General features: G+C 44.9%; 1 protein-coding gene across 1 annotated transcript in view; it reads left to right on the forward strand.

Annotated features, from left to right (window-relative positions):
* Positions 1 to 20248: 20248 nt before the first annotated feature.
* TOGARAM2 (TOG array regulator of axonemal microtubules 2) overlaps positions 20249 to 26347 on the forward strand; it is a 41736-nt gene continuing 35637 nt past the window's right edge. The window contains 1 exon segment of the mRNA XM_075089793.1: positions 20249 to 20421. Within this exon segment, the coding sequence (XP_074945894.1) occupies positions 20249 to 20421 (173 nt within the window).

Consider the following 26347-nt stretch of genomic DNA (forward strand, 5'->3'; position numbering starts at 1 on the left):
CTCTTGTGAGTGCTGTTCTGCTGAGCTTTTGGGGTGTGGAGTAACACAAGGAGCAGCTGTGGTTTGGTTGTGCAAGGTCTTGCATGTATCTTATCCCAGCCTTTCCAGAAGACAAAGCAGAAGTGCTGGGTGGGGGTCAGAGCAGGCTGAGTATCTTGTTGGCACTGTTTGGGTATGGGGAGTGGTGGCACTGGAAACTGCACCTGTAAGGTAGGCATTACCTGTGTCTGCCCTGTCAGTGCACCAGGAACCTGTGGCAGGAGAGGAGCCGTGGGAGAACTTGGCAGTGGGAAGAAGAGGGGGATTTCAAGAATGTCTTGCTCATTCTTCAGTTTCACGGCTGTTAAGATTGTGCTAATCTGTTTAGGTATCAGACAACAAGCTGGTAGCAGGGGTACGAGTTCTGGTCTCCTGCTCTGGTATGACAGCCAGGTCACGCTGTCCTCTGAGCCCTCCACCTGCACCATGTTCAAGCAGCAGTTCTGTGTGAAACTGGGTATGGAGCTGCAAGCAATTGTGCTGGTAGTTCCAAAACTTTCCATCACCTTAGAGCTTATAACTGACAGTTCTGTGCATTTTCTAATAGGTACAACTATTTATCTGCAAAACCAAGGTCTCATGACTTGGTTGATGACTAAGCTGTTTGTGTCTTCATCTTTCAAAGATACAGCCTTCTCCAGAGAAAGAGGCTGGAAATGGGGTAGGCTCTCCCTTGCAGCTCTAATCCTGCTAGTTTTGGAGTAGCAAAGAGAGTAAGGAGGACAGACTAGCTGCTCATTTAGAGCCACAAAGGCTCGGTGAGGGTTTGTGTAGAGTCCAAGGTGTGTCCAGAGCAAGGCTCTGTGGCTGAGCAGTCAAAAAATCAACTGGGTGGAAACTCTGAAGCACACTTTTGGTTTTATTTGCCTAACTAGTACTGTGTGTAGTTAACGTTTGTCCAGGCACCACACTGCACAGCACAAGGCATTTTTGTTTGCTGTTTTTCTATATGATGGAGGCCTTATTGCCAGGTTCCAGAATTAAACAAACTTTGGCTGTAGTAAGGTACAATACCAGAGATAGCCAGGAGGTGTCACACCAGCTCCACAAAAATTCCCTGGATTACCGGGTAGCAGGAGCAACCTGTGACTTGTGCCTTTGAGGGTGGCATAATCGCACTGTGGCTAAATGCATCCTGCTGTTAGGCAGTGTGGCTCACGTTCATGCCTCTTGCTATGGTCCTACTTCCAAAGGGACTTAGTACTACACCAGGACTGGGTGCAAGAGGTGCTTGTTGCCTCCTTGTTTAGCATTTTTGTGTTTCATCTGGTTCTTGGAAGTTTGGTAGGGGAATAAGAGCTCCCCATGTGGGACATGCACCTGTGTTTGTTAAAGGTTATGCTGCGTAAGGACATGGAGTATGCATGTTCTGCTTTGGGTCTCCCTGCATGCTGTGGGAAGTCAGTTAATTGGTTTTTTAAAAATGAAAGGGTTTTTTTTTTGTTTATCCTTTAAATTACTTTTGCTAATGGCTTCTCGGTCCCAAAACAACTATCTCAATGTCATTAGTTAAGAAGAAGCAAACAAAAGCAAAACAGCCTTATGGAGACAGAGTAGAGGAGGAGGATGGGGAAGGGGAGAAAAGAAGGAAAAATTTAGGATGCACAACTACTTCTTAGAAAATACCTGATTACTGGCAACATCAGTATGCAGACATTTGAAAACAGCACATGAAAATTAAGGAGGTGGCATATAGCTCATCAGCCAAGTTGCAGTTTAGGCTGTCTTGTGATGGCACAAGGGCTTGGTACTATAGTCACCATTTTTGCGTGGGAGGGAACTGTTTGGTGGTAAGGAAAACTCAATCTGTGCACAGTTTTGCCCTTTGCCCCTTTAACCTGTGCATGAGGTTAACCAAGATTAAGTCTCCTAGAAACTCATCTGTGGCCTTTGGGATGTTGGTTCTCTGCTCCCTGGAAGGAGGGGGTTGGAGAGGGATGACTGTAGCAGCCATTCTGTTTCCTTGCAGGTGTATCCAAACTTACAGCTGTGGGACCTTGATGAACCATCCAGGAAACTCTCCATTTCCCTGGTTTGTAGGGAAGCAGATATTTTGTGAGTTTGGTTATGGTGGGTGGCTTAAAACTTCAGTTTTGCTTTAGAAAGCAATGGTTGACTCTGGAAGGAAAAATTATTCCTACATTTCCAGTCTGCTAAAAGTGTGTGACTGCTACTTTGGCTGGTTGCCAGAAGGCCAGTTTGGGATCAGTCTTGTCATCTTCTCCCAGCTGTAGGTCCCTAAGCTCTCTAACTGGGTGTGCACAGCATCTGGAGTCACCTGGAGGGCTGCTGGAGCTGTGGTTTGGAGATGATCTTCTAAAGCAGGTAGTGATTAATATTAAGTTATGGTGTTGGGTGCCTCAGCTCTTATGTTGTGACAGCTGTGGTTGTTTTTAGTTCATTTAAACATCTCTAAGGGTTTATTTTGAACAGGAGAGAGTGAGTTGCTTCCTGTTAGGCTTGCAGAAATAGCGTGTGGGAAGCCACTGCAACTCAAGCAGAGAAAATAACTTGCCAAAATGTGTTTGGTTGTTGTCAGCATCATTGCTTTGACTCAACTGCTGCCTAAAACATAGTCTCTTTTTTGGGTCTTTTCTCCAAAATGACCTTATACCCAGCCCTTGCAAAATCAAGAAGATCATAAAGAAAATCGTGCTTGGACGGGAGCCTGGGCCTCTGCATGAGGAAAACTTTGTCTACGGGTCTTCATCTCTGCTTCAGTTTCGACAGGAAGATACAAAATTGCTCAGCAAGGAGGTATGAGAGATGAAGATTTGTGTGAGTGAATATCATGTTATCTAGGAGGGGAAGTGAAGTCATGCTCAGACCTGAAGCCTATCCAAAGCTCTTCTAATCAAGGAGATGGGGTTAACTAGGTTATTTCAAATATCTTGGCTCAGTAATGAGCACTGTAAGTTATTTAGGAATAACTTAAGGAATTAGTGGTGCACTTTGTCCTTGGGAAGCAAATATTTCCATTAAGCTCCATGGGAGATTGGAGGGGAGGGGGTTGTCTCTAGGTTCGTCCTGTAATGGCTACTGCACACATAAGTATAGGACCCCCTTGATCTCTGCATCCATGAATTGGAGGACTGTTTGCTTTCATCAACATTAGAGGGCACTTTTCTGTTGGTTATTTTAGTGACTTCCCAAAGCTGTTGCAATAAAACAGTCAACAGTGTTTCGGTGCCTGATGGCACGTTTCAGAAGGAGTGGGCTTGTGTTTGTCATGCTCTCCGGCACATAGTAAACGGTTTCTTTATATTCAGCTGTTGGCCAACAGGGGGCAATAAATGATTTATAACCACGGCAACGGTTGCTGTGGGAAACTGGCACCAACAAGAATCTTTTTCATGTCCACATCATTTAAAGTATTAAAAATCTTCCCACTCTGAATCGGGTGAGACCATTTGTGACGCTTCCCAAAAAGGTGGTGTAGAGGTAAGTCAGACTGAAATGATATCACACAGACTGTCTGGTACCAGAACCAATGACCCTAACAGCTGCTTCGAGTTGGAATTTCCCATAATCAGATCAAAGAAATGTTTTCTGCCCCCAGCTGAACCTGGGTTTTCTGGGAAGGAGGATTGACAGCGAAGGTTGGTAGAATCTGCTTTTGCTGGAGTTGTGCTGTGATATCTCTAATGCAAAAAATCTCATGGTGTGACCTCAGGGAACGTAGGAACAGAGGTATTTGTAGTCGCTGTTTCAGCTGACTGGCTTCCAGCACTTGTAGGTTGGAAGGAGCTTGGGTCTTCTCCAAACCTGCGGTTCTCTGAACCTTTGTCATGCATTTGGGCTCCTCAAAGCAAGGCGTATAGCTGAAATGGAGTTTGCAGAAACAATGAAAGATTTGGAAAAGGGGTACATTTAGTGAAGGAAACTAACAGGGTGAAGGAAAGGCTGTTCTGGAAAATATGAACTCTGGTGGTTTCTTCAAACTGAATAGCTTTACCTTTAAATAAAGGGTGTTTCAAAAATGACAATTCCTTTTCTACCGTCTCCTCATTTCCAGCAAAATATTTTCATGTTTATAGGAAGGTTTTTTCTGTCAATCTATAAATACATTTCTCTATAAGGTAATGCCACAGAAGATTCCCTTTGCAAGGCACTTAGACCTCCACTTGCTGCTGCTTCGTGAAGGGGTGTGATAACAATTCTGGAGCTTGGTTGGTGCTTCCAGGAGTTGACTCCCCCTGCCAAGTTCCATAAAGTCTAACTTAGCTTGCCAATCTTTTCTTATTCTAGATTATTTTTTCTAACATGTATTAGTGCCATGATGACCACTGCCAGAAACTGCAAGCAGAAGAAATGCAACCGCCTGCTTGGCACCCAGTGTGCTCGTGAGTGCGCGGACGCTTTGGCTGTACATCCCTGGACCTTCCAAAGGTGCCCTGCTGCGTTCGTGAAAAGCCAGCCTGATGTAGATGTGCTAAGCCTGTAAAAGATGGGAAAAATTAGCATTTGCATTTCTATACAATTAAAGCCTGAGTGGAAGAGCACTAGATGGCATCCAGGTCCTTTTTGGTGCTTCCAAAGCAAGTAGGAAACCACGCTGCACACGCTGGTGGGCTGACTAACATCCACCTCCTGTGTCCTGGGCAAGGCCACCCTTGTTGCCACACCATGGGCCTGAACCGCGGTCCTCACTGCTCTTCATGGATGATCTCCTTTTAGTTTGATTGTCTTTTGGGAGAAGTGTATGTTGTAATGGATGCAAGACTGTTTTTAGTTCAGAAGTGGTGTCTTGAATACTTCTGCTTTTCTGGAAGCTTGAAATTTGAAACAAGATTTCAATTCAACTTGGAAATGGTACATTTGCAGAAGTAAAAATGAATTTTGAGCAGACAAATAGTTTGATGCACAAAAAAGGGAGAGGATGAAGTGAATGACAAGGGAGGGAAAAACTGAGGAGGGAATGTGAAGTTTTTTGGCTGTTTTTACTGGGGAGAGGCTGAAGCATTTTATTGTAGTATTCTAACAGAACTGCTGACATTTTATTTGGAATTGATTGTTATTAAAGTGACTTTAATGTTTTCATTTCATCTCCTTTAGGTATGAAGAAAACAATGCCCAATTATGTCAGTTTTCAGTTTTTTGGTGGTTTGCTTGGTTGTTGTTGGTGGTTTTTTTTGTTTCGTTTTGTTCTTAAATTCAAGTTCATTGAATTTATCCATCTTAAATTCAGGTTTCAGCCTGAATATTTTGTTTCCCTCTCAGTCCTGGCAAGGAGAGCTGCTGAGGGGTAGTGTAGAGGGCAGCAGTGCAAGTGAAATCCTATTCCGGAGCCGCTCACCAGACACGATGCTCTCAGTTCTTTTTTTTCAGAACTTCCCTGGGAAGTAGTGGTGGTCCTGGAACTAGTTACAGTCCAGCATTTAAAACTGGATGTGTTGATAACAGTGCTGTAATCCAAACTATTTTGGAAAGGGGATCAAATTTCAGATTGCTTCTGTGCTGGGCCAGGCAGTGAAACTCCTAAAATACACTCAGAAGGGGGAATATAATTTTTGGGGATTGGAAGAGACAAAATAACCATTGAGGCAGGTTTTTCTTCTTGTCTTTCAGTCTGCAGTTCCAAACTGTTGATTGCTTTGCAAAATGGTGGGGAAAATGCAGCTAACACAAAACCATTGCAGTACTCCTGCCTCCCTCTGCGCTGCCTGGGATCTGTCCCCAGGCCCATGTGGTCCATCATGCAGGCAAGCCTCAGTGTGTGTCCCTTTGCATGTGACTTTTGGCTCTTTGTCTTGTGTTGCATCAGTCTGTCTTCTCTGTGGGGAAGGCTGTTGCAATGTTCTTAAAATGTTGGAATGCCAGAAAAAAAGAACGAACTTCATCACTTTATAAGTAAAGAGTAATAGCACTTTTGGAAATACGCAGAACTTAAGTGCACTCAGGGACCATAAAGGATGCCAATCCAGTCCTTGTGAGAAGATATCTGTAGAAAAGGGAGTTCAATAAGCATGGTCTATGTGTCCAAATTAATTTGCACAGTGTGTTTCTTGGGTGCATGAATCTTTGCTAGTATGCGCAGAATCTCAGCTTTCATCGATTTTTTTGTAAGTATACTTTTAGTTCCCATGGCTTCAAAAAGCACCTCCCAAGAGAACCATTTATTGGTAAACAGGCTGAATACACAGGTGGTCTGAAACAGGAAGGTCCTGTTCTTTGCTGGCTGGCATGCCAGTCCTAAAACCTTGTGGTGCTGCTTTGTTGCCCACACTTAGCCCTTTCCCTGCTGGTAGGGGCTTGTGTGGAAAGGGGAGGGGATCAGACCGAAATGCTGAGTTAGGGCAGGCATAGCCGTATTTCTGGGCAGTTAGGTTCCTCAGGTGTGACTGCAAAAAACCTATTCTCAATCAATGCCTCCATTAGTTCCTCCGTAAAGGCCATATTTCCGCCTTGATCTCTCCACAGATCTGTTGAAGGCAGTGATGGTTGGAGTGTGGCATTTGCCACAGTTGAAACTTCTGCACTAGACTGAAGTATGTGGTTAAATACATTGCAGAGCCTGATCTGAGAGGATCTGATACTGAGATGTCACTGATGTGTTGGGAGAAGAAACTGGTGGGGAGAGTAGCCAAGGTCCCGGAGCCCCAGGAGAGTCATAGGTGTCATCTGCTGAGGCTGTTGGGAGCTAGCGAACTGCTGGAGTGAGTTTAGCATACCACATTGAGGCCACGTGCAGGAGCCGATGCCACACTAGGAGTGGATGATTAGACAAGGCCTCTAACTTTGAGGCCCAAGATTTATTTTCTCCCAAGGATTTAAGATTAGAGTCTTAATTGTATCTGCTAAGAAATGCCCTGAATGTCAAAAATAGGGCTTGCTGAGTGGGGCTTCAAGTGCCATCGCAATATGTCTGTTGAAGGATTAGATTAGAGTAGATTCTCCTGTACAAATCTTCCTTCCATTAACCTCCCTGATCAGCTTGATGCTTCCAGTTGCTGGATTAGCGTCTCCTAAGAGTGCCTGTTCTTGTTCCTCTCGGCACTCCTCCATTTGTCAGTCCTTCCTTTGGTTAATGCGTCGTACTTGCTAGAGCCAAATAAACAGTGTCATTTCAAAAACATCATTTAACACTGTTTTGTATAATAGTACTGTAATAGCTTGAACAGAGGGGAGGCTTAGGGGTGCCTCACCTGCTTCAGCTATCTGAACTGTAGCATTCTACATCTCTGTACTCTAAAACCGTTTAAGGTATGATTTCATGGGGAACAATTCTGGCTTAGTATGTGAAGAGAGGAAAGGCTGACGGAGCAAACGGGAGGTGTATGTGTGTGCAAGAAATCCTTGTTCATTAGAGGCAGGGGGGAAACAAAAATGAGTGACTGTGCAAGTTCACCTCTGATGCGTGCCTCAAGGGAAGAACTTGAGTGCCACCCTGTAATTTTCTTTTAGAAATATGAATACAGCTGCAAGCGACAAGAAGTCTTAAAACAGCTGCAGATATCTTCCCTTGCTTTCCAGACCTTGCCAAAGGGGGCCTCTAGGAGTTATCATAGTGTTTTATATTGGTACCTCTTGCCTTTGTACCTGAGCCATCTTGTAGCAATTAGAGTGGGCTTTGTGGAGACCAGTCACCCCATGTTTCTCTTGGAGCTTACATGGAGACCTTATGTTTTTCATCTCCTCTTGTCACACAGTGCCAGTGCAGCAATGTCACCTGTGGTGGGTTGACCTTGGCCAGCTGCCAGCTGCCCACCTAGCCGTTCCCTCCTCAATGGGACAGCAGGGGAGAAATAGGAGGGAAAAAAGCTCACGGGCTGAGATAAAGGCAGGGAGATTCCATACCAACTACCATCATGGGCAAAACAGACCCGACTTGGGGAAAATGAATTTATTGCCAGTTAAAAGAGATTTGGACAGTGAGAAACAAAGGCAAAAGTAAAACAGCTCACCTCTGTCCCAGACTGAACTTCACCCCTTCATTCCCAACACCTCCACCTCCCCTGTCACAGGGGGATGGGGGCTGCGGTCAGTCTATAACAGCTCTTCCCTGCTGCTCCTTCATCCTCATGCTTTTCCCCGGCTCCAGCAAGGGTACTTTCCATGGCTGCAGTCTTTCAGGATGAACAGGTCCTCCTCAGGCCACAGCTTTCTTCAGGAAATATCTACCTCCCCTGGTGTGGGGTCCTCCACAGGCTGAGCGTGGATTCCTGCTCTGCCATGGTCTCCTCTCTGGGGGCTGCAGGGCAATCCCTACTCCGATGCCTGCAGTAGCTCCTCCCCTCCTTCTCTGACCTCTGTGCTCACAGGGCCGTTTCTCTCACTTTTCTCCTCGTACCTCTCTGTCTCTGCGGCATTTTGCCCTTCCTTGAGGTGTTTTCCCAAGGGTACCACCACGGCAGCCGAGAGGCCGGGCTGTGCCCTGCGGCAGGGCTGCTGCGGGACCGGCCACAACCGGCCCTGACCAGCACGGGGCAGCCCTGGCCTCTCCTCACAGAGACCCCCAACGCCTCCCCACGGGCACCTAATACCTCTCCAAAGAGTATGTGCTAAACAGGTGCTATTGACTTGGGAAAATTCAGGAACTGCCTCAGTTTTTCTTCGTATTTCTCTTCAGTTTGTTTCCAGCCTTGTTTCAGAGGGCTGGTTCCCACAGCCGGTTTGGGGTGTAGATGCCTGCCCTAGGTAACAGGCTGACTGAGATGAAGAACCTCCCTTTTTCTAGTGGGCACCAAACTGCTCTCAGATAGTGAGTAAAGTATTAGGAGAAAAGGGGATGCATCTGGAACTGAGAGTTGATGATCTGACTGAAAATAAGAAACTGCCTCCTTGGCAGTGGTCCTCACCCATTACCTTGCTCTGTGGTTTTCTTCTCACTCCTCCCTTCCCAATTAGCCCTCAAATAGCCTCTGCAGGGTGCTCAACATTGCATACGAACCCAAAAACCTTTGCCAAGCCCTCTGAAACACCCTGGCTATGTATTATTGAATTTGCTTTGCTAATGATGGCACAGACATGAAGGTGTATCCATCCAGCTCTGGCTTTGGAGGGTGCACCTGGTTTTGGAGCTGTGACAATCACCTGCTGGCACTGTGTATGAAGCTTGAGAAGGTATTTATAAATAAGCTATTGATTATGTGGCTGCAAAGGGCTGTGAAATCAGCGAGTTGAAAATTAGGCAGAGGTTTGCAAGAGGAATAAAGCTGCAGTTAACTGGCCTGTTTCACAAAGGTGAGAGACAAGGTGTGCTTAATCATGAATGTGTGAATTGAGAGGTGGGAAGGGGCTTAGGTCACCTGTCTTGTTCAGAATCCTGTCTCTGGCAGTCCCAGGCTCGGTATTTTAGAGCAAGGCATAAGAGCTCTGCCATGGGCAGATACAATATTTCATCCTAATGGAGGGCATAAACCCAGCCCTGATCTCTGCTTCAGAGTGCTTTATGTGAGCTGTTGGGAAATTTATGAATTAGACAAGAACTAAAGATCCCCAAGGGATCTGGTTTCCAGTCACACCTCTGTTTGGATCCTTTGCACTCCCTAGGACCCCTCCTTGAAACTTCAGTTATTCAAGGAAACAAAGCAAATGAACCCAACCCTGACCTGTCAAGGCTCTTTTACGTTGCTCTCAGTGGAGTCATCCAGAGTGCAGACTCTCTTTAAATCAACTTTATATAAGCTCTTAATTACACAGCTTAAAAAAATGAGGTGATGGCCAGATGTGAAACAGGGTAAGACACTGACTCCTACTTGTAAAGAGGAGGTAGGGGTGTTTGCACTGAAATATATTTAACTGTTTATGTGCCATGCAGGAGTCTGGAGGTTTTGCAGTTGCTGGTTAGGAGACTGCTGATATGTCAGATGTGTTGGAAAGGTTTTGTGATGAGCTGGCAAACCACACTGCACGCTGATGGTTCTTCCTCTTCTCCCGCTTCCTTCCCCAAAACCTAAAGGATCAGTCATACGGTGATACTGCCTTCTATTCAAGATCTGTTCTACCTTCATTTAACCCTCCTGATGTGTCAAAGCAAAACCCAAATATTGCAATGATGGGCTGAAAGTTGTTACTGCTGCTTTCCAGCTCCATACATCTTGCGCTCATACAGCTGTCCTTCAGGAGAGGCAAGTGCCATGCTTCTGTTGGGTGAAATAAAGACTAATGGACAGGCATTGATTTACATTGGCTTACTGCTCTACTGCTGAGATACACAGCTGTTTGGGGCTTGTGTGCCCTGACCTGGCTATGAGCAGAAGGGTTTCCCTGTGGAGGTAGCAGGGGGTGGGCTGGGTGCCAGTGAAGCTCGTGGGGGTCTGGGGATGTGGAACTGTGTGGTCTTGTGTCCTTCCAGCCACTGGGGGCATGGGAAATAGAAATGCTTTCTCCAGTGTTAGCCAAGCACTTGCAGAGCCCCTGAATATCTGTCTAGTAGGACACACTCACAAAAGCTTATACTTTGACACAACTATACCTTTTTTTTTTTAGCAAATGACTGCTTTGTCCAGAACTTCAGACTTACTAAGAGTCCTATGATGAAAAACTAATAGAGCAGGCTGAATATGTCAAAGAAAGGTTGGTCTATATTTTTGTGAATAAAATGTACGATCATGTTGTGATATCTTCTAGGAAAAGCTTTATTGTGATTGCTATTGCAGGAGGGTATTTTGCCTAGCTACTGGTTTGTTCAGTGAAATATTCAGAAATCACAAAGATTCGAGAATTTTGGTACATATTATTGCTTGCTCAAAATTCAAACTGAAAAGCAGCTGTAATTTAGGGTTCATTTTGTTTCTGTTTTTTGCCTGCTTCAATTTTTTAGGAAGCAGAAACAATGCCATATGGCTTGGGCACCCACTTGCACATGTACCATGAGTGCAGAGGCAGCCGTGTGGTGAATTGTTCCAAGAATAATTACTCAGCTGAATGTTGCTTCTGTGAGCTATTTGGAAAATATTTGCTAATAATCAGTTTCTGCATAGAAGTCAGTATTGGTTTGTAGATAGCAAAATGAGCTATATTTGTCAGCTGATTTATTCACAAGCATTTCAACCAAAGCTTGTTTTTCTAAACAGCGAAAGTATCTGTGTCAATAGACACTGTTTTGCCTTAAAACTCAAGAGCTTTATCAGCCATTACCTGAAGCAGCAACTAAGTTAAAACTTGAGCAAAGCATCTTATCTCTTTAAATATTCAGCAGTTGAATTAAATAGGTGTTGAGAGAACAAAAGATTTTTAAAACAAAATGAGGAAATTATCAGTAGGGGTTCTGAAGGCTGGTTACCTCACTTCCTTTGGTGGCAATCTAGGTAGCTTTTTTCTGGAAAAGTGGCACATGAGGACTTTCCATAAGTGCAAAGCCTAGATGAAAAATGAGAATTGCTCTATTAGAGAGACAGTTGCAGTGTCAGGCTGTGTGCAGTCCTTGGATATTGGAGGAAAGAATAAGCACTGAGCTGCATGTGTGTTATTTTGTTCTTGCTAGGTTCTCCAGAACCATGATGCTGGCATTTGTGTTTATTATAGAAAATAATGGAGAGCATTAGCCTAGTAAATTCAAGTAACCTGGAGAGGAGGTTAAGCACTACTATGTGCCTGCCTGTTCTTACTTTTTATCTGGTGTCTGTTGCAGCCCGCTGCAGAGGACAGCTGTGGGCAAGGCAGACCCTCAGTCTGACCCAGCGTTATGGCCACTCTTGCACCATGCAGGGAACTGCTGTGTTATCCTCTGCTGTGTAGATGCTTTACAGTCACCTTGCAGTGAAGAATGGCAATGCATGTGGTGGCTGCCTTGGGGGAAGTTTAGATGAGCAGAATACAAGTAGCTACATCCTATTTGATCAGATCACATAGATAATATTCCTATACTTAAGTATGGGTATACTTAATGTATAGACCATACTGGTATAGATTTCACTGATTTCTTCTTCCACCGAAGGCGGCATATTTTGCAGAAAACACACAAAATGTCTTACCAAAATGTTCATATAGTAGAATCTCCTAGAAGTGTGTTTCTTAAGGAATTGCATGTCCTGTGTCCTTTTGCACTTAAGGATGCTCCTCAAAGTATCTTTCCTGCCTGGTCCTGCTTAATTTGTGAGGTCTGCTGAGATCATAGCCCAAGTTGAAAGTACTATGAGCACGCTGTCTGCACAAGTCAAATATATGCCAATCATAATGTACTCAAGTGTCACGCAAAACTGTAGCTGTACTGAATTACAGGACCAATGCCTATATTTATCAATAATGAAACGTGAGTCTCTGGGGAGGAGAGATGGGTGAGTCTCACCACCTGTGCCAGCTGGTGTGTGTTATGGGATGTGACAGAATTAACAGTGAAGATATGTGCCTGACACCAGCAACTACCTCCCTTTGGACTGCTTTGGTTGGGTGGCCTTGTTGCTTAGGCTGTGTTATTAGGATGGAAGAGCAGCGAACAATAAAGGTTGTAAGTCAGTGCAGCTGCATAGCCAGCAGCCATGTGGTTATGGATGATGAGAATGAATATTCCCTGTATGGTTCTGAAGATTAATCTAGAGGTGTTTTGTGTCATTCAGTCCACGTGCAAGGGATGGTTAGTCTCTTAGGATTTGTTTTGGTCATGATTAGTGCCACATTGCCTTTACAGTTAAAATGCCCTGTGTGCTATGACACTTATGGAAACTGCATCGCCTCTCCAGAAGGCAGAAGTAACTGATGCTGCCTTCTGTCTTTTACTGTCTTGAAGGAAGAAGTAGGTTGTAAATTCTTCTAGTGCGGCTTTGTGGAGCTGGTACTTTCCTTCCCTCCGTTGAAGCAAGAATGCTGGCAAGCTGCCTGCCCTCGCCTGAGAGCCTCATCCTCCGGGTTTGTTTGCACGCTGCTTGCCAAATGCCTAAAAAAAGGAACCAATTGGATTGCATTTGCTTAATGCATTAATGAATCTGCTTAGGTGTCATCGGGCCTAATTTCTTAGTGAGCTGTGACAGCTTAATGCCTCGGGACTGAATTGCTGAGGAGAAGTTGCAGGGTGATGGATGGCCAGAGGAGATCTGAAACCTGAGGACTTGACTATGCCATGTCCCCCAGCCCAGAGCTAAACTTCCCTGGGTACTAATGGAAGCATGTAAACAAAAACCAGAGTTGAAGGTAGGTTTCCCTTCTTGTCATTCTTGCAGCAAACATGTTATTTGCTTTGTGGTTAATGCCCTTTGCAAAGGAACTTGAACTCCTTGGCTAGTTGCATGGGAGTATATTTTACTTATTAGCATCTGAGTCATAATTTCAAAGATTTTTTTTTTTTAAAGGATCAGTTGCAATGCAGGATTACAATACCCTTTGTTATTCCTAGAAAAATGCATGTGAAAACCAGATTCAGTGCATGCTAGCTCCTTCTGTCTCTTGTGGTGATGCACCAACAGCTCTGTAGCAGATATTTTTTATGTGTTAGGGCTGGTACACAAAATTCTGATACTCCTGAAAAAGAAGCCTGTAGCCAGTGGCACTGATCCTCAAAGAAACAGTGTACTGCATGTCTCTTCACACTGGGAAGGCCACTCAGATGCTGAAATGACTGCAGTTGGCCTTTTGGCCAGTATGAGGAGGGTGCCTGGATCCATCCATGCAAGGGTCCATCAGAACTTTTGGGGTGAGCCTTAGCAGATGTTCAGTCCAAGCAGACTTCATTAGAGCTCAGAGAAACAGGTCTGTGGTTTTCCTTCATCACACACAGTTAGGCTTGCCTTAAATGCCCACTGTAATAGGCTTCAGGGCTCTGCAGCCAGCCTCCCTGTGTACTCCTTTGCTGGCTGAACTGGTGGCATATTTTGATCTATCTCAGGTAAGGCTCTGTTGTTGAATGCTGTGCTGATCTGGATTGCTTGAGCATGTGAAAGTTTGTGTGCACTGTGTCCCTTCTGCAGCTCCTCCGGGGCTCTCCTTAGGGCTTCTTTGGGGACCAATGGGACCAGTGAGATCCTAGTGGGCAACTCCTTTGTTTTAGGAAAAAAATTGGCAAAGAACTTCCTCTGAGAAGCTGTAGCTTCTCTGGGAAATTTCTAAAACTTTAGGCTTCCTACAAAAGCACTAGGCATATTAGCCTATATATATATCTCATATATCTCTCTCTATATGTATTTTAGGGGAAACTTAACAAGGCAAGAATTTGACATAAAAATGAGAGTTTTTGCTGTTTCAGATGTTTGCACAGCTTTGTCAAATGTGTCCAACCATCTCAACTACTGTTTAGCTGAAAATTGTTTTGGTCTTTTTTACCCGTTCTGTAGAAAATAAAAGCTCACAACCAAACTATGTGTTTGGAGAAAATTTGTATTTTTATTGAAGAATATATTTCTAGTGAAGTCTTTTATTGAATCTTTTAAAAAAAGCACAGGCAGCAGGCTACATAAAGAAGCTTTATTCCATCCTTTAGTCTGTGTGTTGAAAGTTTTTCCCTGACATTTAAAATCAATTACAGGTTTGCTGTTACTATCGATGGAAATGAGATAAGACCTAAACTGTCATCTCTCCTCATGGTTTCCTGTGGCTTCTATGGTTTAAAAAAACCAAACAAACAAAACCAACAACAACCCCGCCCTCAAATAACCCCAAAACCCCCAAACCAACCAACTAAAAAAACCCCAACCGAACCAAAAATCCCTGAACCAAAACAAATGCAAAACCAAAAAGCTTGAGCAACCAAAATCAACCACAGTCCTAGGGTTTATTAAAATTTCATGGTCAATGTGTGCTCCACAGACCCAGAGGTCTTTGGCAGCTGTAGAGTGGGAAATGACCCTTCGTAAGACTCCAGCAGAACCTGTCACAATATTAACCTTGCCATTAGCACCAACTTTCAAGGACACTTCTTTGTTCAGGCTTTTACCTACTCCTAGGTACAGATAATGCAAACCTCTACTGTCTTTCAGTAACTGCTCAAAAACAATCAAATTCATCATTAAGGCATGCCCACATTGGTACGGAGCAGCCCTTGATGCCCAACAGCAGAGCACAAAGATATTGCCTGTGGGAAGCTCACCTTTTAGTCCTCTCATTGCTTGAGGGGCAGCATGCCTTGTAAAGAAGCCTTACCAAATTCTCAGAAAAATGTTTTTAACTAGGTGGTGGAATTTTATGTTCAAGATAGGTGGTGAAGTCCTGGCTTTGCTTTAAGATAATGGTGAAACCACCAACATAATCGCACTCACGCAGATGAGGAATTGAATAATGCAGCGTGAGTAGGGTGTATGGAAAGAGACTTGTTTCCTCAGCAGCTGAAGCTATCACAGTGGTATCCAAAGTAGCTCAGGACTGAGCAACTATCAAGGCTGAAAACTTCTGTGTCCAAGTTCTGTGCCTCAGTTTCCCCATCTGCAAAGAAAGGGTAACCTTTTACCTAGTTTACCAAAACGCATTATTATCTGTGGCTGAATGCCTAGAATTTCTTGCAGAAGAATGCATAGTGGAGGCAAAGTGCATGCTGCTGAACTTCCCTTATTCCTGAGGAAAACACTGCAGAAAGGATCTCCAGCCTGAGCAATCTTGCAGTGTAGCTGGCCAAGACCGTCAACAAGATACGGGGACGAACACACTGTTGCAGCCAGAGTACAGAGAGGATATGAGAAGGTAGATATGCACTGCAAAATGGAACACCCCATTGAACAGCTGCTCCTTGTTCTTGGTGAGGCCATGTGGGATCTACTTTGCAGGGCCTTGAGGAGCAGCTGGCTTGGGATCCACAAACTGGTTATCAGTAACCTCTACCCAGGCACTAGTTCCACGTGAAGTTTTAGTCCCTGTCCCCAAATTCTACCTTTTTTTGGCACTCACATGGTCTCTTTTAGATGTACTGATGTTTCAATTACCTGCCTGCATCTAAGTGCAGTCATGAGGCCTAATTTTGCATGGAGGCTCAAATTGCTTCAAATACAGGATTTGTGGCATTTCAATACACTTGTTGTTTGCCTCTTTTCGTGAGCAAACTCCACTGTGTACAAAAGGCTCAGCACACAGCTACCAGCTTGATGAAAAAGAGCTGTCTGCTAAATGAGCTGTTCCCACTGTGCTGCCACCACCATGGAGCGGGCAGGGGTGATGCTGTTCCTCCTTGGTTCTCCCACTGATGTGCTGTGCCTGCAGAATTCCCCCATACTTCATTTCTGGCATCTAGTATAAACAATAGCTTGGCTATTTTTCATTTGTTATTATCGTCTGCTGTGGGCTAGTGACTGGAAATAATTCTCTATCTAAGACTGACAGGGATAATGCGATTCAGAAGAGGAGCCGTTTCTCAAAATGTCCTCAGGCTGGGCATGGTGGCAGTTTGATTTCAGTGGTGTCAGACTTGGTCTGGCATCCTCCCTTGCCCCCAGGAGATTCAATGGAGGGAAAAGGGGGCGGAATTTAATCCTATATAATTTTATTTCAAAAGCAGCTATATAAACAAAAAAAACCCCAAACCACCGCCCCTTTCACATTCAAGGTAGCCATACGAATCTTTTTTTCTACCATAGATGCAGAATTTTCTTTAATATAGTGAAGGTGAGAAGGGGAATATACCCATATACTGCTGCAGTCTTCTCCATGAATTTATTGTGATCTGTAAATACTCAGATTTATTTATTTATTTAGAGAAAAATCCACCAGCCTGTGCCTATTTTTCCTTTCTGTAGTGCTCAGGCAACTGATTTCTGGAGCCATAGAGGATTTGAATGGAAAGCAGTTAACAAGCAAATGGGGTCCTTCCTCATCATGTCTTGTCTCCATGTTTATTTTGTCACGATGTTGTCCAGTACAGGAGAATGAGGAAGAAGTTGTTACGTCACTGCCTGTTTGAGACAGGCTGTTACCTGCTTGTGAGTCTGGGTATCCTTCAGCTCGTGGTATGCGCTTTGCCAAACTCTAACCAGGGATTGATGGAAGATGAAAGTGTTTTTCAGGACCTCTTCAAAGTTGATGGCAGGTAAAATGAGTTGCAGGCCTAATTTCTCTTGTCTCTATCACTAATCCAAGTCTCCATCACCTTCGCTATATGGATGTTCAATAGCCTGAATAAATTGTTTAATGTCCTAGCACTTTTATTTTTCCGTCTGAATGATCACACTTTTTTCTCTTTCAGAAATGAATGAAACAAGATCTTTTTCCAGCTGTTTGTAAGACTTAAAATAAAGAAACAGCTCTGCTTCTCTGTGTCACTTTTCCCTCAGTGGATTCAGGGCTGGCAGCTGTCTGACCCGTGCTGTGCTATGGTGGGTACTGAGGGGACTTAGCAGTTCCAGCATCCCAAACATGGTTTGGTGGCTGCCACCTGGTCAAACACTTGGGAAAATGTGGGTTTCTAAACATGCCTACCCTGCGCTTTCATCCTTCATCTCCATGGTGGTCTGTCTCTGTTAGCATGAACATACCTGTTGCTTTACAGGTTTTGAGGTTGTGTGTTCTCTGCTTGTAAACTTCATGAGCCCTTCAAATCAGAAATGCAGTCCTGAAGCCTCAGCCCTGCATCCCAAACTGTGTCCACAGATTTTTTTGCTCACCAGATGAATGGTATTGAGGGGAAAAATGGGGCTCTTGGGACAAGTGCAAGTAATCTTTCTGTAGAAGCAGAGGGATTTTAAAGTCTGAGGACTGAATTCTGCATCACTGGGCTCAATTCATGGTTCTTGCCTTGGCTTTAATGTGCTGTTGTGGGAAAGTGTTTTATTTTTTGTGCAGCTGCCTCGCTTTGTACAGTAGCTTGCTGAAGCACTTAAAAGCGAGTCATCAGGGCCTGTAACCACTGTAGTTGCACTTGAAGGCAACAGAGCAGGTGTAGCAGTTAGCACAGCATGTTGTTCTGTAATAGTGGTCCATGGTGCAGTGTCGGTGGAGCTGATGGACTTTGCCCACACCCTTAGAGATGCCCCAGCCCAGGTCTGCCTCCAATAGGCAGGTACCCATGCTGCCCTTCAGGAGACTGGGTATTCGGTAAAAACCATAGCAGCTGGGTTCAGTCTTCCAGATTATCTGGGCTACATTCTGGTAAACGTGGGGAGAAGGCTTTGGCCTTTTGAGTCATATCTGACCCTCAGGAATATGAGAGGTATATTTGCATACACTGGATTAGCAAACTGGCTTGCTGGCCCTGCTTTTGACATGCCTATGTAAGAACCAGGGTCTTTTTCTTTTTTTCCCCCAGACTTTGTGTTTGTGAAGGATGTACTGAGGTGATGATTGGTTTTTTGTTTTGTTTCTCCCCCCTACCACATTATATAGTAGTTTTATGGCAAAGCAAATGAAATGCAGACTTGCGCTGGACAGCAGGCGCTAGCAGCTGGTTTCTCTGCGTCCCCAGATGAGGTGTGGCTTCATGTGGCTGCTGACTCTTCAGGTAGCCAGAGCAAACAGAGGGTGAGATGCTGCACTTGGCAGAGAGTTAAAGCCTGCAATTAGCCAATATGCAGTTAACTAGATTAGCAACATGGGGAACCAAGTGGCCTTAGTTTAGGACCACGTGATCCTGAATGAATTGGGTAGGAAAGCACGGTGTGTGTGTAGTGCCCTGGATCACCAGAGGGTGGGCTATTTTTCTGCTGCCTCATGGAGGTCTCTGTTCTAGTTTGTGGGTCCTCTATGGGGATTGGCACCGTGATGTGCTTGAGTTGGTCTCGATCCTTCCAACTGAGGACATTCTATGATTCTATCTGAGACACCTTGTGTTTGTCCTCTAGGGCACACTTGCAGCTTGGAGTTTATTTGCCCACATCCCTTTGTATCACGAGTGTCCAAGATGCATCCTGAAGTCCTTTTTTCAACCCTTACAGAAGTTGAAATATTCTCTATGACTTCCCAGACATACAGTAATTTCTGCTCCACTGCTATATGGAGAAAGCACTGGAAATACGCTTTTGTCTCACCAAAGTCTGATCTGGAAATATGTTTGGGATAGGTGGTAAGTAGGCTTTCACTGCATAGAATTAGGGTTACTCAGAATGGAGATAACTTTATAATTTCATGGAAGAATTTAACGAAAGAAATACAAAATGTTCAGGTCTAAAGCTTATTTTTTCACAGAAATAGTTGAAACAAGCACATTTTCACAGATCACATCAATTTTGTGGAATCACTGCATTCTCCATCAAAAAAAATTGGCAAGCCATAGTCAAGATACTCTCTCCATCAGTCTGAAAACCCCTGATCCCCACATGTAAAGCTCTAATAATGCTTAGCTAGCAACTCTTAATAAAGTACCTCTGTAAATGAGAACTGTGCCCTTAAACCCTCTGTTGTTTTAGACTTCTTTTTGAAACACCTCAGCATTTTCTCCTCCAGCTGACCCAATCCCAATTGTTACCCTGCCAGAGAGAGTTGTCGCTAGATCAAGAGAAGCTTTTGCCTCCCTCGGTTCCCAGTGTATTTTAACACTGCTTGAGTCACCTCATGAAGGGTGCTAAGTGCCACCTGTGGGGATGCAAACTTCTCTGGGCTCATCAGAGGGAAGAAGTTGCAATATAATTATGAGTCCAAAGTATTACTGTTGTAATTTTCCTTGACATTAGTGTTTAGTTTCTAAGTCTCTGTGTTTATGCCTTAAAGTTTAAAGTTGTAATTTCTTTTCCCATTTTCTTTCATGAGCTTTGTTCACAAAACACATCTTTAAGGAAACAGAAGCCCTGTTTTTCAGAGTTTTTTATTTCAGGCATTGGCCTCAGCACGCAGTGGTGCAGAAGTATTCCACTGCAACAGAGATTTCTGAAAATGTAGATGCTGAAGCTGCAGGTTTTTCTACCTTGCATGTTTTTGTATCTTAACAGCTTCTCTTTGCTTTATTTTCATGGCATTGAGGTGCATGCCCTGCACACTTCTCTTGTCACTCATTGGATAATTTGCTGTATTCTTCATGACAGCACTTGGTGGAAGAAGGGTTGTGGAAGGTGGTATCCCTCTCAAGGCCCTCAGAATGCTGCTGATTAGGGGACAGTGTCTAATGAATAAGGAAAAGCCAGGAAGGTCCTGATGCACCCCAGGGCTGGGCAAAACTGAGGCAGGTGGAGAAAGGCAGATACAGCAGTATCTGTACTCTTCACAGATCAACTCCTGGTGTCTGTCCAGCTTTTTTTCTCCCTTTTCCTATCACTGTGAATTCAGGATTGATAAAAATGAACACTTTAAAAAGGTCTGTATAAGCTCACTGGCCTCAGAGCTGTCTGCTGGGCTCTAATTAACATTTACTCTGTGTGCTTGGGCCATTTCCCTCGCAGGCTCAGATACCACATGGTATTGCCCTTGCCTAATGCATGTTGAAGTAGCCATGGGGAAAGCCCAAGGGCTCGCAATCTGGCAGAGGTTCCTGCGAACAAAAACGAAGCTGCCTGTGTGCCAGGAGGCTGCTGCAAAGGGCTGTGCTGGTCAGCAAGCGTGCCGTGTGAAAGAAAAAGTGCTGAGAGTAACAGCTGATCAGGTTTCTGCATACAAGCATGTAAGGTGACATGATTTCCATCCCTGCTGTGGATAGGGAGAAAAGCCCTGTTCAGCCCTGTGCCTCTGCCTGCGGTGCCCTGTGGCTTCAAAGCAGAGTGTGGAGGTTTAGCCAAATAAGTCCAAGATGTGTTTTTTGAAATAGATAGGCCATGCTTCATGTCTAGAGAAAGGGGATGATTTCAAGGCAATTTGTTTTGTTAACTTATAAGGGGTGATTGGACTGTTCTGTCAGGGGGGGCTGGTGGGGGTGCTTGGGGTGCTATGGACGAGAGAGAGGGTTTCACCTTGTGGCAAGGTTTATCCGGTGGTTGTCTCAAGGAACAGCATGATAGCTATCACCAGGTTCATTTCCAGGATGCATGTGAGCACATGGACACTGCCCCTTCCCCATATAATGATGTAATACATCATTACAGGGTGTGTAGGTGACATAACAGCATGGCCATGTGGGTGATGCTGCTGGAGATGAAGCTGGTCTGACACAAGTTAGGGTCAGGAGGGAATGTACTCTCTTCCCCGATTACAGCTGCAATTTTCTTTCTTCTTTTTAGAAAGGAAGAAACTTTGGCTTGCTGTTTTTAAGGCTAAGCATGTAGGCTTTCAGCTTTCTCTTTGGTTGAATCTGCCCCATCAGCTTCAGTATTATTAAGCCAAAAGAAAAGAGAGTGTAACCAGGTGCTTGGGGGAGAGACTGGACATTAGACGCTTCTGGGTGGTCTTAGCCTGACCAGCTGATCATCTTTGCTCTACTTTTGTCACTTTTGGTGATTAAACGAGGATCACAGTTTTCAGAGCTGCTGTTTCCCTGTAGAAGTGCTCATTTTGAGACTCCTAAGAGCTTAACTTTTTAATTAGAGCTGAGCTGGTAGCTCATTGCTGGCCCCTTAATTAAAGGGAACAACCAAACACTGTATTGGGGAAAGTCCTTTGAAGAGTTACTGCCACAACTATTTTATGGTAACATCCCTAGCTGACAGCTTGACCAGCACTGCACACACGTGTAGGAAGAGACAATTCACTATCTTAAAGGGTTTATTGCCTTAAAAGAAAATAGGGAGAAAGGTGAACAAGCAGCATTTCTGCTAAGCTTGCTTTGCAGGCAGGAGCTGGAGCAGATTAAGTCTTGCCTGAAGGCTGAGGCAGAATTTTCCTTGTGTCTCCTAAGGTCTAAAGCAGTGCTGGAGTCTGAGGGCAGTCCTCTGCCTCTTTTTTTTGTAGCAAAAAGGAGAGGCCTTTTAGGAGAATTCTCCTGTTTCTTGCAGGAGGTGTCCCATTTGGAGACCCATTTGCTGCAGTCAGCTAATTTCTGCCATTCTGCAATATATAGGGTTGTTATTTTCTCACATATCTGATTACCCAGCCTCGGAGAATCTGAGAGAATTGTGGTTTAAGATGACTCATTGTAAGGCTGAATCCTGTAATCCCACAGCACCAGTACCAATGGGGTGGCTTAACAGTGACAAGATGATGTTTCCCTTTGGCTTTGCTGCTGCTTTTACCAAGTGAGGTGACAGTTACCTTCCCAAATCACAACAGGGTGAGTGTGCTGCCTTTGCTAGTTGGAGAAGGTTTGCTAACTCCTGCAGATTTTTTTTGTGTTCCCCCCCCCCCCCCCCCCCCCGTAGGAGCTGAATTTTTGCACATTTTTTACAGCTAAAGAGCCCCTTTCCACTTATCTGTTGGCTTGCAGGTTGGGTACAGTGGCCCAGGACTCACTGCTTAGTGTCTGAATTTCTTTTCTTATAGTACTCATGTGGACACTCTCCATCCATATCATTGTAAAGACAGGTTGAGCTGCTGTTCCTCATGGTTAACAGAGAACCTCATGTGAGCCCTTGCACCTCTGCACAAAATTTCTCTTTGTGTACATGAGTGTTTATAAAAACAGCCAGCAGTGACCTTGTTATGGAAGATTTCCAAACTAGGCATGGAAATGATGAAAAAAAGAGTTATTTTTACATTTGAAAGTAGCTTTTGAGTGAGCATAACAACAACAAAACACATGCAGTAGCAAAGCTAAATTTCTGCTTTGCGTTGCATATTGCATAATTACCCACAGCACAGGGGAGAGTGATAAAATATTTGTAATGGGGGTGGTGGAGAGTTCCAGTTTGGCAGCTTTTAGTGGAGAGTGTAGTGACTATGGCCATGCCATGTTGGAGAGGGCCAGGCTGAAGGAATTAGCTCTCCTCTTTTCCTAATCTTGACTGAATACGGTGCTTTCTGTGGGGCTGGTATGGAATACACCAATCTAACCAGGAGGGGGTCCAAGCTCCTGCTGCCTAGCTAAGCAATTTACGATGCAGAGATGTCATCAAACCCTGCAGCAAATGGGGTGGAAACCTTCCCCTCCCTTTTATCAGGTTCCAGCAGATGCATATTTTGCTGCTTTCTTGCACGTTGTGCACAGCTTTAGGGGTGATTCTCACTCAGCGGTTGTGAGCAGGCAGGGAGGGACTGGGAGCATGTTGCAGTTCAGAATGTGTCCCTGCCTGAAGGCTGGAGGGCTGCTGAGGTCCCTCAGGTGCTCGTGGCTGCAGCACCTGCGGAGCTGCCTGCCAGCCCAGCAGGCGAAAGATATTCCTTGCATCTCATGCTCAAGATTTCTTCAGAGAAGTGGTTGCTATGCAGCCTTGTTTATTCCTGGTATGTGACACTGCCTGCTGAGCTCGTACACCTGGAAGGGGGAGCCTGCTGTCCTCCTGGAGAAAGGGTCCAGCTTGACAAATGGCCGTCCCTGCTTCCAGTTTTGGAAACACAGGGTCTGGAGCAGAAGAAATCCTCGTTCCCTTGTGGGAGGCAACCCACAGCAGGGCTTTACAGCTCCTGGGGGATTACAAGCTTAACAACATGGAGCTAGATTTCCAAAGTGAAGGACACACGTGTTTGTGAAGGAGGTTGGTGGGTAGCCCTGTCTCGTGCGCTGTTGCTTTCTCAGCAAGGTGGTGCTCCGGTGGGGTCTGGCAGGAGCTAGGTAGAGGGGTTGCTTTTACTGTGCTCAGGTGGAGGTTGCTTGGTGCAAGCATCTCTCCCAGCAGGCTATGACATCTGGGAGAAAGATTTGATGATTCTTCCTTTTATCTTTCTCTTTTCAAAAAGTTGTTTTGAAAAGTCTTAAAGCCAAGCAAGGGAAACTGCTGGGTGATTCCAGCTGTGTGCTGGAGTTCGGGTGTCATTTCAGATATATGGTCCTGGGAAATGTGGAAGAAGAGCAATGCTTGGGGTAGCATATGGAAGGAGGGGAGAGGACAGGCAGGAACCGCAAAGCAGACGGGGTGGTTTGTAGATAGGGAAGGTCCTCATAAGAAAAGTGACAGCCTGGCCTCTGCCCCACCATGGGAGGCAGAGTGAGAGCTCCCACCTTGGCTCAGGTGCTGCCCTCAGGCTCCTGGGGCTCCCTTTGTTGCTGTGTGTGGGCAAATGGGCAAGATGCAACTCAGCTCTTGCTCAAAGTCCCGTTGCTCTGACTGGGGCCAAAAAGAAAAAACTGCACCATTGGTCCTTCCTGGGCTGACACTGTTATTTTCCAGGTAGAATCAAGGAAGGTCAAACTCAAACTGACTTTCTGAATTGGCCCCTGCTGAGGTTTAGGTCAGTGTTATATGACTCCTGGGGGTGCTGGTTCATCCCTACAGATGGTAAACAAGTCTGGTCTTGCCAATGGTTTAAATTGCTGTGTTTTACTAAGTTTAACTTTGGTACCTCACTCTAAAGCATGTGGGAGACAAGTGAAATCATTTTGCTCCAAGCAAAGAGAGCAGAAGTGAACTTCAGTGAGCTCACTGACTCTCTGATACGTAAATGCCTAGTCCCAAAGCAATACAGCTCTGACGAACAAGCTTGCCTCCAGGTTAGCCTCTGTTTTTGAAGGGGTTTATTATTAAAAGTAGGAATCTCTGTAAATTGGATCTGGGAAAGATGTAGAAGGATGAGGAGGGAAGGAAGATCCACAGTCTAATGCATCTTGAATTCCTTTTGGGGTGTGGAGATGCCAGCCTGCCACAGCAGCAGAGGGGAGAGAAACTGAACTCTCTGAAGGCTGAGATACAGGGACTCTTCACTCTTCTCATTTTCAGACGAGTTTGCTGCTTACTTTCTCCCTCTGTTTCTCTTTCCCTCTCCAGAGAGAATGTCTTTGCTTCACTTTTTTTCATTCCCTTTCTTCCTGGTGATACCCATGCTCCCTCATCCCTAACAATTTAGCAAGCTGGGGCTCTGCTGCAGGGACTGCTGTTGTAATGACAGTGGTAACAGCTCATATTTGCGTAATATCCATCACCCCAGGGCCTTTGAGAGCTTTGCAAATCTTCCAAGCAACATTTGCATTTTTCATTTGGAGATATTGACCTGTAAGAAACTGAAGTTGACATTCAAAATCTGTGGCCTGCAGAGGTCACATTTATATGCTTCTTTTTTCTGGCCTTAAGATTTATATTTCTGTTTCTCTGCAGGCCAGGCAATGATTCGGCAGCAGAGCTAGCCCTGCCTCTGCAGTCTTCCACTTTTCATGCTGTTCTTCGGCTTTGTTTACTTTTGGACATTGGAAGTGATGGCAGTTGGGAAGCGTGGTGTTTTCTGTCAGGTCAGTGAGCCAAACAATCGCAAGATTTCATCAGCCAGCTCTACTGTGTTGTGTGTTTGTAATCTGGCCGCTCTCTTTGTCTCCCTCCCTGTAAGCATTGTAGTTTGTTGCACAGAGAGCCAATTACTCCTTTACCTCTTAGCGGCCTCCAGCTCACCCAAGGTAGATGCTGCCAGCTGGTGGGTATTGGAAAATAGGTATTTGTCCACCTTGACTGAAGATCCTGCACTGGGCCCTCTGTGCACCACGGTGTGGGGCTCTGAGCAGCAGGTCAGGTGCAAGACAGCCTCTGTGTTTAGCAGCCATCAGCCCTTGGACACTTGGGTGCTCCAGGGATTTAAATGCCTGTGGAGTTAGGTGATACATTGTTGGTTAGGTGAATGGAGGCTTTAAATACTTCAGTGATGCTTGAATGGTGGACTTAAGCCCTGAACAAGACAGAGGTGCTTAAATACTGCAAAGACCAGGGAATAAAATCTGAGCAGTGGGAACTGTTGTATTTCAAGGTTCATACAGCACTAAGAACAGCACTGGGACTCTAGTGGAATAGCTGTAAGAGTAATAAAATGGACAATTAAACTGGTCTTGTTAGAGGATATGCTCCTGCTTTTGCATGTCAGCCCTGTACCTTGTACTCCCAATGCTTGTTACTCAAAATGAAAAATTTCAATACAAAACATGGATGCCATGTTGCAGGTGAATGAAGTTGCTTCAGATCACTGAGAATTTCCATGCCTGATGATTACACAGAAACAGGACAGAGCCCTTAGGATGCTCACTTGGCATTGTCTTGGATTTATGCAGCTGTTTGTGGGAACCTGCTGTACAGTCAGAGTGCTTGGAGTTGGTTTGTGCTTTTATGAAAGACGTGTGGAACAGTATGCAGGGCCCTACCAGGAGAAAACTACTGGCAGAGAATGTGTTTTAGTAGCCCTCTGAGGTGGCTCCACACAGCAGTATTGGGTGGGAGACCTGTTTCCCCAAGGCAGCTGAGAAGAAGGTACCAAGGGAGATGAGCCCGATATTTCTAAGAAAGATGCTTTTACAAGAAACTGGTGTGAGCTGACAAACAGCTTCCATAACATTTCAATACATAGGTCACTGGTTGGGCTTAATTTGAGGATATACTAGGTCAAGGTGCTGATTGTAACTGCTTCTGTACCCAAGTGTTGAGTGTTGGGCATCTAGAGCCTTTCCTAGAGTCCTTCGTGGCAGAAATCCTAAGTGCCATGAAGACCTGCTCTCAGAAGAGAAGCAGCAGCTTCTTTTCTGCAAGCATGCAGATTGTTGCTTGCTTTTTCTAGTGCTAGCCCCCACAGCACTACTGCTGTCAGTTAATTTATGTTC

The sequence above is a fragment of the Phalacrocorax aristotelis genome, chromosome 3, assembly GCF_949628215.1.
Source record: "Phalacrocorax aristotelis chromosome 3, bGulAri2.1, whole genome shotgun sequence".
In the NCBI taxonomy this organism is placed as follows: Eukaryota; Metazoa; Chordata; class Aves; order Suliformes; family Phalacrocoracidae; genus Phalacrocorax; species Phalacrocorax aristotelis.